The sequence below is a fragment of the Helianthus annuus genome, chromosome 15, assembly GCF_002127325.2.
Source record: "Helianthus annuus cultivar XRQ/B chromosome 15, HanXRQr2.0-SUNRISE, whole genome shotgun sequence".
Taxonomy (NCBI): Eukaryota; Viridiplantae; Streptophyta; class Magnoliopsida; order Asterales; family Asteraceae; genus Helianthus; species Helianthus annuus.
This window is the reverse complement of record NC_035447.2, coordinates 35866712-35881730: the sequence shown is the minus strand read 5'-3', so window position 1 is coordinate 35881730 and position 15019 is coordinate 35866712. Positions and strand designations below refer to the sequence as shown.

Here is a 15019-nt window from a genome sequence, read left to right as displayed (position 1 = left end):
ACTCCTAACCTAAAAGTTTCAAGCTTCTTCAAATAAACAAAAACTTTTATTAAATATGAGTTTTTTTTTTTAACTTAAACCTAGAAGCTAAAGCTCCATATAAAACATACCGTATATTTCTTTCACTAAACAATTGTTATCATTTGTTCGAATATGTAGTTAGTCCATGTCAATACAAAAAATATTATAATTTAAAAGAGACATTCAACAAGATAATCAGACAAAATCTAAACCGTTAGATCAGAAAATATCTTGGAGTAGTATGATGACGTGGGAAAATATCTTAAAATATCTTGCTGAGTTGCAAGTGCCAGTTGCACCGCCCCATCACCCAAAATGTCAATTTTTAATTTCTTTATTCTTTTCTCTTTGTCAACTTATTCAATTAACGAGAATATTTGTGTTTAAAACTACGATCTTTTTCAATCAACGAGTGCTTAAAACTATGATCTTTTTGTTGCTTATTATATAATATTACAAAAAGCAACAACGATCACCACTCAAACTCAATTAATCGACGTTTCTCCTCACACGTTGGTGCCACCTTTTCACTAACGCGTCTTATATAATAATTGAAATGATTCTAAATCACAAAATTCAAATCGTTTCACAGGTAGTCACACGATTCTTCCATCCTCCATGCCCATTAATTAACCCATAATTTTATCATATTATTTTATTAAACCATTGAATAATTTGTTATTTGCGTGATTGTTATTTGCATGTGTAAGTCATCTTCAGGATTGTAATTCAATTTATGTTTTTTATAACATTTTGTTTTGAATTCGGTTGATTCGTTCGTATTGAATTTTCATTTTGATTGTTTATACATTATCAAATCATTTGTTTGTTATAATGTTTTTGATTGTTGATATATGCATATGAAATAGATTCATGGTTATACGTGGGTACAGATTCGGTGATTCTATGTTTATATAATTCTATCATGAGGTACTTTTAAAATTTCAATTTGCAGAAACAGCAATTTTGTGGATATACAGAGTGATATTGGGATAACACTTTGAGACAAATAGTTTTTAAACTTTGTCAATGGATTCACATATGCCTTTCCATGTTTGCGTTTTCTCCTTCTTGAATCACAACACATCTCTACCAAATATATTATTTAAAAAATCGGTTTATTATAATTTTGTCATCGATATGTTGTTTGACGAATTTTAGGCATAAACTGAATACGCATCAGAATTCTAACCAGTATTTGTTTGTTTCATCACCAATTGTGTTAGATTTCTTAAGAAGACATTGAAATTGGAGATTTTGAATTAGGTTTAAATTTAATAAATTAATGTGTTAGCATGTATTTAAATGCAAAATTATATGTCATTTGATTAGACTTTGATGTTGCATCGACATGTAGATTTTGAAGCAAGATATAACAACAAAAAGTGTGTTGTAAATTGGAAAGCACATACGAATGAAGGTTCTACAATCGTCACCATGCCGGTTATTTTCATGTTTGACTCTTTTTTTTTTTAATTTTTTTCTTTCTGATGAGCCAACCTAAAAATAAAGGTCTAAGTTTCGCTTTGAACAAAAATAATAAAAGAGCAAAGTGTGTATCACTGTGATCGAAAGAATTAAAAACCAATGTCCGTTTCAATTGGGCCAATGTCCGTTTGGAGCAGTCAAAAAGGTAACGGCTATTTATTTTTATTTATTTATTTATTTAACTTTATATATATACCAACCTTTTACACCCATTTTATACAAACCAAAACCAAAAACCTTCACTTACAACATCAAACAACAAACCTTTTACACCTCACTTTATATAAAAAATGGATTCCCCCAACTCCTCGCCGTCCATTGTAAATTTTTATTACAAAGAGTTTTTAGCGGATGAGGGTGACTCAAGGGTGAGGAAAAATCGGATGACGAGGAAGACGAAGATGACGAGAAGCCGAAAGCGAAGACAAAAATTAAGACGAGTAGTATTATGTGTTTGTGTTTTATTACTTATGTAATTTTTATTTAATTAATAAAATATTATTAGTTTTAATTTTTAAAAAAATAATTGGGTAATGATTTCTTTTGGGCATTATGTGGGATCAAAAAATTTCTAAGCTCGGTTGACAGAGTACAGCCAAGCCGGGTTTTCTCATGGAATAACTGGACGCCGAAAAAGGTGGATATGGTGGCATGGAGAGCGGAGAAGGATAGGCTTCCAACTAGAGACACGTTTGCTTAGAAGACAAATTGGTATTACCGATGCGGCTTGTGTGTTGTGTGGAGATTATGTGGAATCGAGCGAATATTTATTCGTCGCATGCCATTTCGCTCAATTAGTGTGGTAGAATGTTGCCTCCTGGTGCAAAATTCCACCCATTGTTGCTTTCGAGTTCAAAGATTTGCTGGATCTTCATGGTTACAGTCCGGGTTCGCAGAAAAGAAAAAAATCGCTGCAAGCAATCATCCATATAGTGATTTGGTGCATTTGGAAGACACGTAATGAGGTAATTTTTAATAATGTTCAACCAAACGTGATCAAGGTATTGGAAGAAGTTAAGTCACTTGGCTATCTCTGGGTTAAAAATAGGTCAAAGGAATCGAATCTTTTATGGGAAGAATGAAGTCGTTTTTCGGTGTTTGAGTAGGTTATTTTGGCTTGGCTTAGGCCTAATTAGTGTATTTTGATATTGTATATTTGGTGTCTAACATCTTGCTAGTTGAATTAATAAAATTTTTCTGTCGGCCATTCAAAAAAAAAATTATGTGACATTATCCTACTATACACCTTTTAATATAATGATCAATAATACCCTATATTACTGACCGCACTGCCTCATAATAAAAAAACACGAGGCATTATTCGAGTCCTCCACATCGTCTAATAATCATTCGCCAAACACAATGATATTGACGTGTCAGCCGCTAATTTGAGTGATTAAGAAGGCATGAAAAACAAAATATAATTGACGTTGTATTTATTTATTTGGTCTTCCGGCGGATATTTCACCAAGATATTTTGTGAGGCATGAAAAAACAATATAAATGACGTTGTATTTATTTATTTGATCTTCCGGCGGATATTTCACCAAGATATTTTATAAAGTCTCATAATAAATATCTCTATATCTCTATTATATCTCCTCTTCTCTACTCTACACCCTGTATCTTTCACACCCATCCCATGGGGATCACCAGAAACCACCACCACCATTCACCCGATCTCACCACCACAAAGAAGAAGCTCAAATACAATCACTACGATTATGAAGAAGACGACACTTGCACTGGATTTGCGTTGACTTTAGGTGACTTTATTAATCCGATGTTGCCCACTTCAATTGTTGTTTCGGATGCTTTGGAACCGGATTGTCCGGTTATTTATGTTAATAAAGTCTTTGAATCTGTTACCGGTTATCGTGCTGATGAAGTTCTTGGTCGGAACTGGTATGCTTTTTTCTTTTTAAGATAATTTAATTAATGATTTGATTGGGTTATGTTTTGTGATGGAATTAGTGTTTAATTGTATATTATTTCTGGATCTCGTAAAATTGATGTGTATAATTTCTGGAATAATAGTTCATTTGGTTTTCATATTAGTTTGTTTTTGTTGACAAAAGGTTTTTAAAGCTTTGTTTATAAAAAGTTTGTGGTGTTTTTTTTTATGATTTTAATCATGGTTTAGGGTATAGAAAGGTGAAACATATCGAATGGTTCGGATTAGATTAAACTGAGTCGGGTTGGTTAGAGATTTACGTGGTTTGGTTTATGGTTAGGTTTTTACTGCTTAGGTGTCTAGTTTGAAACTTGGAACCAGCGCGTAAAAAGATGTACCATTTAGCTTTTTTTCATTTATTTTTGCTTAGGTGTCTCGTTTGAAACTTGGAACCAGCGCGTAAAAAGATGTACCATTTAGCTTTTTTCATTTATTTTTGAAATAAGTGATTATGTGCATATTATATTTATTTCAGGGGGGGAGCTACCTTGTATCAAGGGGTAGCCCCCACTATCCCTTAACTCTCCGGCGGTAGTGTAAGAAAGATTAAAATTTGACGTTTTTTCTATTTTTTTCTGATTTTGCTACCCCTATAGATTTTTTTTTTTTGAAACGTTGCCCCTGTAATTATTTTCTAGATCCGCCACTGATTTATTTATAAACCATGTTTTATTATTTTAAAATCGAGAAACATTTTAAAAATAGAACTAAAAAAATCGGTTCAAAAACCTAAACCGCTAAAACTAGCCTGTGGTCGACTTACAACTTGATCAATTTGGTTTGTTGTTTTCTAAAACTGTAGTTAGCGGTTTTACTTTTTATTTTTTCTTAAAGTTGTACCCCTAACTTTGGCATAAATATTGATAAAATGAATAATAAACTAAACAGTTTATACTCGTATGCTAATTTATATTTACGCACATTTAGATGAAATTTATTCTTCTATCTTGTTAACTTATCATAATTAATATCTTTATTATTTATATAAATTGTCATCGTAAGTAAATAAGAAAACAAATGTAGATCATGTTCTTGATTTGGAAATGTTTGTTCTCAGTCGTTTCTTGCAGTACAGAGACTCGAGAACCCAAAGGCGGCACCCGTTGGTGGATCCTGTTTGTGTTTCAGAGATCAGAAGATGCCTTGATGAAGGCATAGATTTCCAGGGAGAGCTTCTCAACTTCAGAAAAGATGGTACGCCACTAGTCAACCGCCTGAAGCTCGCTCCCATACACGATGATGACGGTGTAGTCACACACATAATCGGCATCCAAGTGTTTACAGAAACCAAAATTGATCTAAACAGCGTATCGTATCCTGTTTTTAAAGAAACTTGTAAGAATGAAGGGGATCAAGTGGCGCCGAAAAGTGGGATGGTGAAGTGTACGGAGTGTCGGGAGGTATGTGGGATTCTTCAACTTTCTGATGAAGTGATGGCTCAGAACATTTTGTCTCGGTTGTCGCTTAGAGATGTTGCTTCGATTGGATCGGTTTGTAGAAGAATTCGCCAGCTTACTAAAAACGAGCATGTTAGGAAAATGGTGTGTCAAAATGCTTGGGGGAGAGAAGTGACAGGTGCGTTGGAACACATAACGAAGAAGTTGGGGTGGGGTCGGCTTGCTCGCGAACTCACCACGCTTGAAGCCGTTTGTTGGAAAAAGCTTAGAGTCGGTGGTGCGGTAGAGCCGTCACGTTGCAATTTCAGCGCGTGTGCTGCTGGGAACCGATTGGTTTTATTTGGTGGGGAAGGAGTTAACATGCAGCCGATGGATGATACATTTGTCCTCAATCTGGATGCTGTGAATCCACAATGGCGGCAGGTGACTGTGAAATCGGCTCCACCGGGTCGGTGGGGCCACACACTCTCGTGCCTAAACGGATCTTGGTTAGTGGTGTTTGGTGGATGTGGGAAACAAGGATTGTTGAATGATGTGTTTGTTCTTGACCTAGACGCCAAACAACCAACATGGATAGAAGTGTTTGGTGGCGGTCCACCGCCACCCAGATCGTGGCACAGCTCATGCACTGTCGAAGGGTCAAAGCTAGTGGTCTCGGGTGGGTGCACCGATGCAGGGGTTCTTCTCAACGACACGTTTTTGCTTGATCTCACAATGGAAAAACCAATGTGGAGAGAGCTTCCGACTTCACGAATCCCACCTTCTCGATTGGGACATTCACTCTCGGTTTACGGAAGAACCAAGATTCTTATGTTTGGTGGCCTTGCAAACAGCGGTCATTTAAGGTTAAGATCGAGCGAGACGTACACGATAGATCTACTGGACGAGAAGCCTCAATGGAGGGTTTTAGAATGCAATGCATTTACAGGGGTAGGGACCCAAGGTGCAGTGGTTCCACCACCTAGGCTTGACCATGTAGCCATGAGCATGCCATGCGGGCGAGTTATAATATTCGGTGGTTCGATTGCAGGCCTACACTCTCCTTCACAAGTTTTCTTGTTGGACCCGTCAGAGGAGAAACCGTCTTGGAGGATTCTAAACGTGCCTGGTGAAGCTCCAAAGTATGCTTGGGGTCATAGTACTTGCGTAGTCGGGGGTACACGGGTTCTTGTGTTAGGTGGTCACACCGGCGAAGAGTGGATTCTTAACGAGTTGCATGAGTTATGCTTGGCGAGCAGACCATGATCTACCATGCTGCTTTTGTTTTTATCACTTAGTGAGTTATATGTATAATTACAGAGTGTTTGTATATTTTTTTCGCGGCTTGTATAATGCTTATCCAAGCAGGGGCAGTAACACAGAAACAAAACAGTATCTTTGATCACATTTTTCGTAAATCACACACTCTACAAGTAATGAATATGAATATGAATATGAATATGAATTAGAGTACAACATAACAAGACCCTTAAACTTGCTGAAATCCAAACATACCCGATTTCATAACTCACTTCCACGCAACTGAATCGATCTCGTCTCTGGAAGTCTTGTACAGCTGAAGTCTCTTGGCTAACATCTCTCTCTTTTCCATGAGCGACGGATCTTCATCCAACATTTTACCAAGCTGTTCTTTCTGCATCAAAATAACAGCATAACAAAAGGTTATTATAGTAATAGGTTCTTAGTAACTTGTAATCATGAAATTATTATTAGATTAAAGAGCATACCTCTTTTCTACCAATTTGCGCATAGAAGAGATTCAGTAATGATCTCCTTGCTTCTCGGACTTGACAATAAACGACAGCCTTTGGTATCGTGTTCCTCAGAGTATCAGAAACCATACCAATGTAAGCAGAGACGTTCGACCCTGATCACAATCACATAATACATTCAGAAAGCGTATTACAATATATTATATATAACTTAAATTGAAAGGTCGGTGCCGACCACCTTTTTGATTTGACAAAAATCATTCCAACTTTTCTAAATGACAAAATTCGCCCCGTTTGACAAAAAACTGCTTTCTAACTTGACAAAAAAGACCCCCATACTTTCTAACTTCTCTTTAACCCTCAAACTTTTGACATGTAACTCATTCTAACCCCAAACTTTGCTATCTTGTCAAAGGTAACCCCTAACTTTGTAATGTCACTTTAACCCTCTCAAGTTTCTAAAGTTTCGAGCTTACCCTAAAACTATTTTTTTAGGTTTTTATTTTTACGGACATGTTGGTATAAATTCGAGTCCGTCTACCCTTTAACGTATTTTTTGTTTGAAAACGAGTCGGGTCAATTATATATTGATATTTTATGTACATTTTGAGTTGGACCACGTTCTGACGTAAATTTTGTTTGAAGACAAATCGGATCAAATGTATATGTTTTGATTCGACAGTATAAATTTGAGTTATCATACGCTTTGACGTAAATTTAGTTCGGAAACGAGTCTGGTCGATTGCAGTTTGTACGTTATCATTTTGCGTACGGCGCCACCGCAACGCGTGGCAGTTAAAAAAACAAGTTATTTAATAAGATGTACCTTCCAACTTTGTGGAGCACTCACTAAATATGGCACTTAAAATGTATGAATATGACAACCCGGCCCATTTGCGGGTCAACACTCAAAACAAGCCGGCCCGGCCTTTTTTGACACGAACCCTCTTTGAACTGTTACCCAGCCCACCCATCTTCCCACATCTAGCATTAACAACATAAGAAAAAGACACAATAGGCAATGTGTTTACCGATCTTCCTAAAGTGATAATCATCATAGCGATCTGGTGCTGCATTTGGGCCTGATCTGTTTGAATACTTGTCATCTCTAGAATGCTTATCATCTCTAGAATGCTTATCGTCTCTAGAATGCTTATCATCTCTGGAATTCTTATCAGACATGTTTCTGGGATTCAGATCAGACTCATGAATTTTACGGAAAAAATCGACTGTTAGATAAGTTGATTCCATTTCGACCAGTCGGCTAACCGTCTTCCGGCTTTCATCGCGAAACTTTTCCAGTGATTCATTTGAAGCATTTGCTATGTCAGCTTGGAGTGATGGGAAACGCTTCAACTCCTGCAAAGAGTGATTAATTTTTGTTGCAAACAAAACATCCCCAAAATGCAAAAGAATAACCACATGTCATCAAGAATCAAAATGGTTTACTTACCACTGTCTCTGCAATGGATTTCCTCACAAGTTCTTTTAAAATGAAGTGTACCTTAGGAGAGAAGAACACAGTTAATGAGTTAAGTAAAATAGATGTGTGAGCTTTTTACTTGTTTAGTAAAAAAGAACAGAGTAAAACGCCATTTTCGTCCCTGAGGTTTGGCCAGTTTTGCGACTTTCGTCCAAAGGCTTGTTTTTCGCATCTGTATCCAAAAGGTTTGAAATCTTGCCATTTTCATCTGGCTCGTTAACTCCATCCATTTTTTTCCGTTAAGTCAGGGGTATGAAAATGGCAAGATTTCAAACCTTTTGGATCCAGATGTGAAAAACAAACCTTTGAACGAAAGTCGTAAAACTAGCCAAACCTCTGGAACGAAAATGGCATTTTACTCAAAAGAACAGCTTATTTATTATATTTACTTACTGCATCAACAGAAGCTTCAGCAGGGCCCTTGAAATAACCAAGAGATCCATCGATAAGTCTTCTATATCCTTGCTCAGGAGCAACCAAGTGAGGCTGATAACCGTCAGCCTCTGAAACAACTTTTCTGACGTTACTGGCTGACAGATGGCGGTCTAGTGGAAGCTTTTTCAACGCCGCTGGTAGCTGATGATCAAACACTCCATATATCCTATCTCCACCAGGTCGCCTGACAAAGAAATCGCTTTTTAGCGCTAGTTTCATGTTTAGACCTATAGAAGATGATCAGCAGGTTAAGTAAAAATCATCAATTACCCTCCATCAAGGTGCTCTTTGAACACACGATCAAATGCACGACACATTTCCAATATTGTATAAAGTTGTGCCTGTTGATAAGCATACGCGAAAACTAGAAATAAGTTCAACAATAATTATTCTAGTTCGTAAGAACTAGTTTACTTGAGGTTAATGTCATACAAAAACCAATATACTTTCTTATTTTTTCATGAAAAAGCCCATCAAGTATAATAATAAAGTCTCTAAAATCTCGTCTAAAATGCATGTGCTTATGTTTTCTATTTTTAAATATTTACTTGTTAACTCTTAAATTGGTCAAAACTTGATAGAGCGACATTCAACATTTTTGTAAAAAAAAAAAAAAATTATACCATCTGGCTAGGAGTTGGCTACAAAGTCCAAAACTCCTAAAAAGTGTAAGAAGTCTATATAGACAATGTGTTTTAAATTTTAGGTTGGTGTTTTCGATTCTTTTGGCATGGTATTACATAGAAAAACACAAAACGTAGCAATTTAAAACACAATGAAATGTATTCTAGGCATGAAAATTAAAACACAATGCCAAGAATACATTTTATGGTGTTTTAATTGTTATGTTTTGTGTTTTTCTATGTAATACAATGCCAAAAGAATCTATAACATAATGCCTAAAATTTAAAACACAATGCCTATACAGTAACACTTTTTAGGAGTTTTGGACTTTGTAGCCGAACCTTACCCCTATACCATTTTATTCTGATTAATTTAAGAGTTGACCAGTCATAATTTTTAAAACTTCAAAAGTACGTGCGTTTTAGACAAGTTTAAGGACTTAAATATACAAAAATTGGTTCAATGGCTTTTTCGTGTATTTTTATAAGTCGAGGGACTTTAATATATAAAAACAAGGTTGAGAGACTTTTCCGTGAAAAATAAGAAAGCATATTGGTTTTTTATGATATTAACCCTTTAACTTAAATGGTTTTCAATTTTTCATTAATCATTTACCCCTCCATCTGTTCCAATTGGCCTACCAATGCGGTCCAGCTCAGCATTAATGTCATCAATATTCTTATTAATCAATGCAACTATGCTTGGAATCTTCTGTCTGATAACACTCTCTAAATGCTGATGAGGAGAAACAAGAAAGAAATCAGAAACTTAGCAAACCATATGATGAAGAAAACTGTAATCAACTAAACAAGTACCCGGGATAAAAGCTTTGCAAGATATACTGAACCCATTTTAGGTGCCAGATGCCCATAATCAGGGCTACTTTCAAAATATTCTTGCTCCTTTCTTCGAGCAGCCATCATATCAACATTCTTGTTAATATCTGCTTGTGAACGATTCACTATTCCGACCCATGGATGTTGAAGCCTGTAGGATCTTCCCTCAAGAACCTGTCATTATAATATTATATTGCGGGAATGTTTTAATCTTTAAACGGTTACCTAATAATTCTAGCTAATAAGCAACCAAGGGTGCAAACAAGCCGAGCCGCTCGAGAAAAAGCTCGAAACGAGCCGAGCCTTATCAAGCCCGAGCTCGAGCCTGACAAGTGAAGCTCGTCAGGCTCGTCAAACCTTGGTGCTTGGTTTTAAATTGCGTGATGCGCTCCGATGCGTTTGGTCCAAAAATCTGATGCGTGATGCGAACGCATCACGTATGCGATGCGCTCTTTATAAAAATATACTAAAAAAATATTTATACTAAAACAATCGACATAATAAGATAAGAATTGTGCTTTTTGGTTCAAATCAAGCTTCCTAAAATGTTTCTAGAACCATAAAAAGTGTTTAGGAACCATAATGGTTCAAATTAAGCATGCTAAAATATTAATTATTGAAAAAACCCAACCCGTTTCATAAAATCTGGGAAAAAAAACGTAACAAACAATGATGCGTGCATCATGGCGCATTTTGCGAAGGGCGCATTACGCGCAATTGTCGCAATATCACCGCACGGGCGCATCACGCATTATGCGCGCATTATGCGCGCATTTTAAAACCAAGCCTTGGTGTAATATTAGTTTTATTAATATTTAATAACATTTACAACCCCTTATTTAAAATTAATTAGTAAACGAGCCGAGCCGAGTGGAGTGTTTATTTGAACTTGTTTACAAGCTGAGCCCAAACCTAAAAATAAGCTTATTTAGTAAACGAGCCCGAGCACAAGCTTCACTTATCGAGTTCGTGAGCCTAAATGAGTATATTATTTATATTATTTTTATTAAATATATTAACTAATAGATAATAAACGAGCCAAGCCGAGCCAAGCTCGGGCTCGGCTCGTTTGCACCCCTATAAGCAACCAAATATGCATAGTATCAAAGCGAAAAATACGTCTAGAAAACTCATGAGAATATAAAACCCATACATCCAGACAGTTGGTTCCTTTATCCATGAGATCGAGTTTAGTTACCACTCCAAACGTTCGTTCACCTACAAAATAATGTATAATTTAGCGTTAGTTATAGATACTATTATTAAGGTTTAGTTGTACACAGCCTATGGGATGGGCTTTTCTAGGTTTCGTATCTTGTATATTTTGAGGGTTCTGCCTCCATCGTAACCATTCAGATAATTCCAATCTAGTTTACAATTAGTATTAGGGCTACAAACCGAACGAACATGAACGTGTTCGTTTGTTAAGAAAATACATGTGTTCACGAACTATTCATGAACACTTACCGAACGAGATTTTATGTTCGTGTTCGTTCGTTAAGGAAATGAACGTGTTCATGTTCATTTGTTAATTCTAGGTAACGAACACAAACTAATGTTCATTAACACAAATAAGCATTCATGAACATAATATATAATACACTAACACTTATTTAATATTTTATTTATCGGAATTTGAAGTATTTAAATAAAATATAAAAAATTAAAAACAAAAATGAAATATCGAACATAAACGAACACGTTACCGAACATTAACAAAACAAACGCAATTTCTTGTTCATGTTCGTTCATTCATTAAACGAACAAACACAAACAAACCTCCTGCCGAACGATTCACGAACTGTTCTCTAAACATTTGGTTCATTTGCAGCCCTAATTAGTATCTTAACTTAAGAATCATGAAGAAGCTGACTTAACGACCGTAGAATACCTGTAGGATCAACTTCTCTAGCAATCTTTATAGCATCGGACGTGGCAATGTCTTGATTAGCAGGAGAAATTGCTAAAATAATACAATTTGGCTACACGAACATTATATTATTAGATGAATAACTAATTGTATGTCAGAAACCATACCAGTTATGTTAAAAGCAAATATTCACAACACATACACATTATGCTAAAATAACATTTGGCATAAGTTCTGTTACCTTCTCGACGTAAGAACGGACCATATTTTCAATATCCTCAACAATTGATTCTGGCTGTCCCTCTGCAAAAGCCGACAGCGTCGTTACATTGCATAAGTTAAAGTTGTCATGGTATAACACACGAGGCTGGACAAATTAACTAATGCTTGAATAATAGTAAATTCTCACCTACAGCAACTTTTGTTAACCCAGGAAGATCTATGAGAGTCAGGTTCACAACTGTAAAACAAATATAAGGCACTTAATGTTGATATATCCCAAACAAATAATCCACCAAGATTGTGAACATGTCGTATGCCAAATGGAAACATAAGAAAAAAGATACAATGGAATCTGGCTACACATGTCAAAAGTCAAACATTGCAGTAAAAAGTGCAGTGAACCCATAAAGAAACTTCAAAAACCGTAAAAATAAAAACTTATGGTTCAAGAAGAGGTTGAGTGTACAGTTGCTATTCTTTATCATAAATAATATTCAAATTGATGAAAATTTATATGAAGAGTAAATTAATTTTTGAGTCCCTGTGTTTTAGTGGTTTTAACCATTTGAGTCCAAAATCAAAAAGTTCAACGCCATGAGTCCCTAGCCATTTATATTTGAATCCAATTTTGTTCATTTTATAACGGTCTGAGTCTAATTTTGTTAAAAAAATTGGACTCAAAAGGTTAAAATTTGGACTCAAAAGGACTCAAATGGTTATAAAAAAACGTCTAGGGACCCAGGGAGTTAAACATTTTGATTTTGGACTCAAATGGTTAAAACCACTAAAATACAAGGACTCAAAAAGTAATTTAGACTTGTATGAATGTATATATGATTGTGAAGTAAGTAACAACCACTGAAAGTGATAGTACCATTTGGAGAATAAATGCTAAGGTGAATTGGACGGTTAGAGATGGCTTTTGACCTCCCAGTAACACGCTCGGTTTCATCTTCAATCTCCTTACGCACGGCAGCTGCGCTAGGAGAAACAAATAATTAGTGATCTGACATATGAAATTATGAATTGATATATTTATTCAAGGTGACACGCATATTGGAGCAAAGCATTTACATGATGATATGTAGTAGAATTATTATCATGGAGAAACATATGATATTTCATTGTAATAACTATTTAGACAGATGTTACATCGTTAGGCGCTCTTCTTTCACCTAAACTATGATAAAATCAAGCAAATGAATATGTAAGATTAGCATTTCATCCAACGATAAAGACAATCGAACAGTATCAGTGATATCTTTAATTCTCACTGACGTTTCTGGGTTTTGTGTTCAAATTGCTGGACCCTCACTCTTTATCTTTTCTGTGTATTTCCGTTCTAATAGTATTCTATTACAAGATGATTGTTATATTATACAATTGCTCATGCTATGTGAACCAGCAATAAACTATCAATAATCAGTTAATGACACTAGTACCTAACACCAAAGAAACTTGGCAAAAAGTTAAAATCAAGCATTTCTAATTACCATACCAAAATCAGTGAACTTCTTCCTTGGAGCATGAAGAAATTCTGCATACTCAGTCCCCCTCTCTATCTTATGCAGCTGCAATACCAATGGCCTCCTTGTAACAATACCTTACATTCAACAAAATATCCACAAAATAAGAATAAATGAAGTTAAAAACATCATACATGTATTTATAAACGCACTCCTACATGAAATCCAATAAGTGCACTAAAATCTGTATACAGAATCATCATACATGTTTATAAACACACTCCTACATCAAATTTAATAGTCCGCTAAAAACCTTTATATAAAATCATCATACATACATATACATGTTTATAAAGGCACTCCAATGCACTAAAACTCTGTATATCGAATCATCATGCATGTTATAAATGCACTCCTACATCAAAACCAATAAGTCCACTAAAAACCTGTATATAGAATCATCATACATGTTATAAACGCACTCCTACATCAAAACCAATAAGTCCACTAAAATATGTATTTAAAGTCATAGTATGTGTTTATAAACGCACTCCAATATGAAATCCAATAAGTGCACTAGAAATCAGTATATAGAATCACATATATGTTTATAAATACACGATTACACTCCTACATGAAATCCAATAAGTGCACTAACAATCTTTATTTCTAATCATCTTATATGCTTATAAACGCACTCCTACACGAAATCCAATAAGTCCACTAAAAATCTGTATATAGAACCATCATATATGTTTATAAAGGCATTCCTACATCAAAACTAATAAGTGCACTAAGAATTGGTACATAGAATCATCATATATGATATATGTTTACAAACGCATACATAAAATCCAATAAGTGCACTGCAAATCTGTACATAGAAATCATCATACATGTTTATAAACGCACTCCTACATCAAATCCAATAACTGCACTAAAAATCTGTATACAGAACCATCATACATGTTCATAAACACACTCCTACATCAAATCTAACAAAAACATCAAAAATCAACACACATAATCACCAAACATACCAGATCCACGGGGCAGGAAATCTCTACCGACAACGCTCTCCAATACAGACGATTTCCCGGAGCTCTAGATCCAATTCACCAGAAAATCATCACTATTAGGTCAACAAAACGAAAACCTAACAAACGAGCATAATAACAATAATCTCACCTGGCCACCAACAACGGCGACAGTAGGCAGAGCTTCCCAAAGCGACATACCTTCGCCGCCGTGATCTCCTAACACAGTGCAAGCCATCTGTATCCGGTTCACGAGCCCGATCAAGCTCTCCATTGTCGCCATTGTAGATTTGAATCTCCGGTGAGAGATTGATGATCGGTGAGGAAAATGTAGGTTGAATTTGAAGGATATTTGAGTAGATGAAGGTGTGATTTGGGGATTTAGGGTTTGGAATCAGATGCCAGATGCAGATTTGAATGAAAAAACAAAACGGTTGAGAGGGATGAAGGTGTTTGTTATAAAGTTAGATCTAG

General features: G+C 35.6%; 2 protein-coding genes across 2 annotated transcripts; one reads left to right on the top strand and one right to left on the bottom strand.

The window, feature by feature from the left end:
* Positions 1-3070: 3070 nt before the first annotated feature.
* LOC110911692 (adagio protein 3) lies at positions 3071-6244 on the top strand. Its single transcript, XM_022156322.2, has 2 exons — positions 3071-3414; positions 4521-6244. The coding sequence occupies exons 1-2, from the start codon at positions 3152-3154 to the stop codon at positions 6103-6105; spliced, it is 1848 nt and encodes a 615-aa protein (XP_022012014.1). The 5' UTR covers positions 3071-3151; the 3' UTR covers positions 6106-6244.
* LOC110911691 (dynamin-related protein 1C-like) lies at positions 6214-15019 on the bottom strand. The gene is made up of 16 exons (XM_022156321.2): positions 14697-15019; positions 14549-14612; positions 13541-13645; positions 12917-13018; positions 12230-12280; positions 12062-12123; positions 11842-11932; positions 11104-11168; positions 9930-10124; positions 9730-9849; positions 8761-8831; positions 8449-8674; positions 8026-8076; positions 7604-7931; positions 6588-6727; positions 6214-6493 (listed from the first exon to the last, which is right to left on the bottom strand). The coding sequence occupies exons 1-16, from the start codon at positions 14826-14828 to the stop codon at positions 6368-6370; spliced, it is 1929 nt and encodes a 642-aa protein (XP_022012013.1). The 5' UTR covers positions 14829-15019; the 3' UTR covers positions 6214-6367.

Excerpts from the sequence above, each read along its gene's own strand:
- LOC110911691 (XM_022156321.2), bottom strand. The coding sequence starts at position 14,828 with ATGGCGACAATGGAGAGCTTGATCGGGCTCGTGAACCGGATACAGATG. Across the intron at positions 14,613-14,696 it reads TCGCCGTTGTTGGTGGCCAG|AGCTCCGGGAAATCGTCTGT; the intron begins GTGAGATTATTG and ends AATTGGATCTAG. Across the intron at positions 12,281-12,916 it reads TAGCATTTATTCTCCAAATG|TTGTGAACCTGACTCTCATA; the intron begins GTACTATCACTT and ends TTTGTTTTACAG.
- LOC110911692 (XM_022156322.2), top strand. The coding sequence starts at position 3,152 with ATGGGGATCACCAGAAACCACCACCACCATTCACCCGATCTCACCACC. Across the intron at positions 3,415-4,520 it reads GAAGTTCTTGGTCGGAACTG|TCGTTTCTTGCAGTACAGAG; the intron begins GTATGCTTTTTT and ends GTTTGTTCTCAG.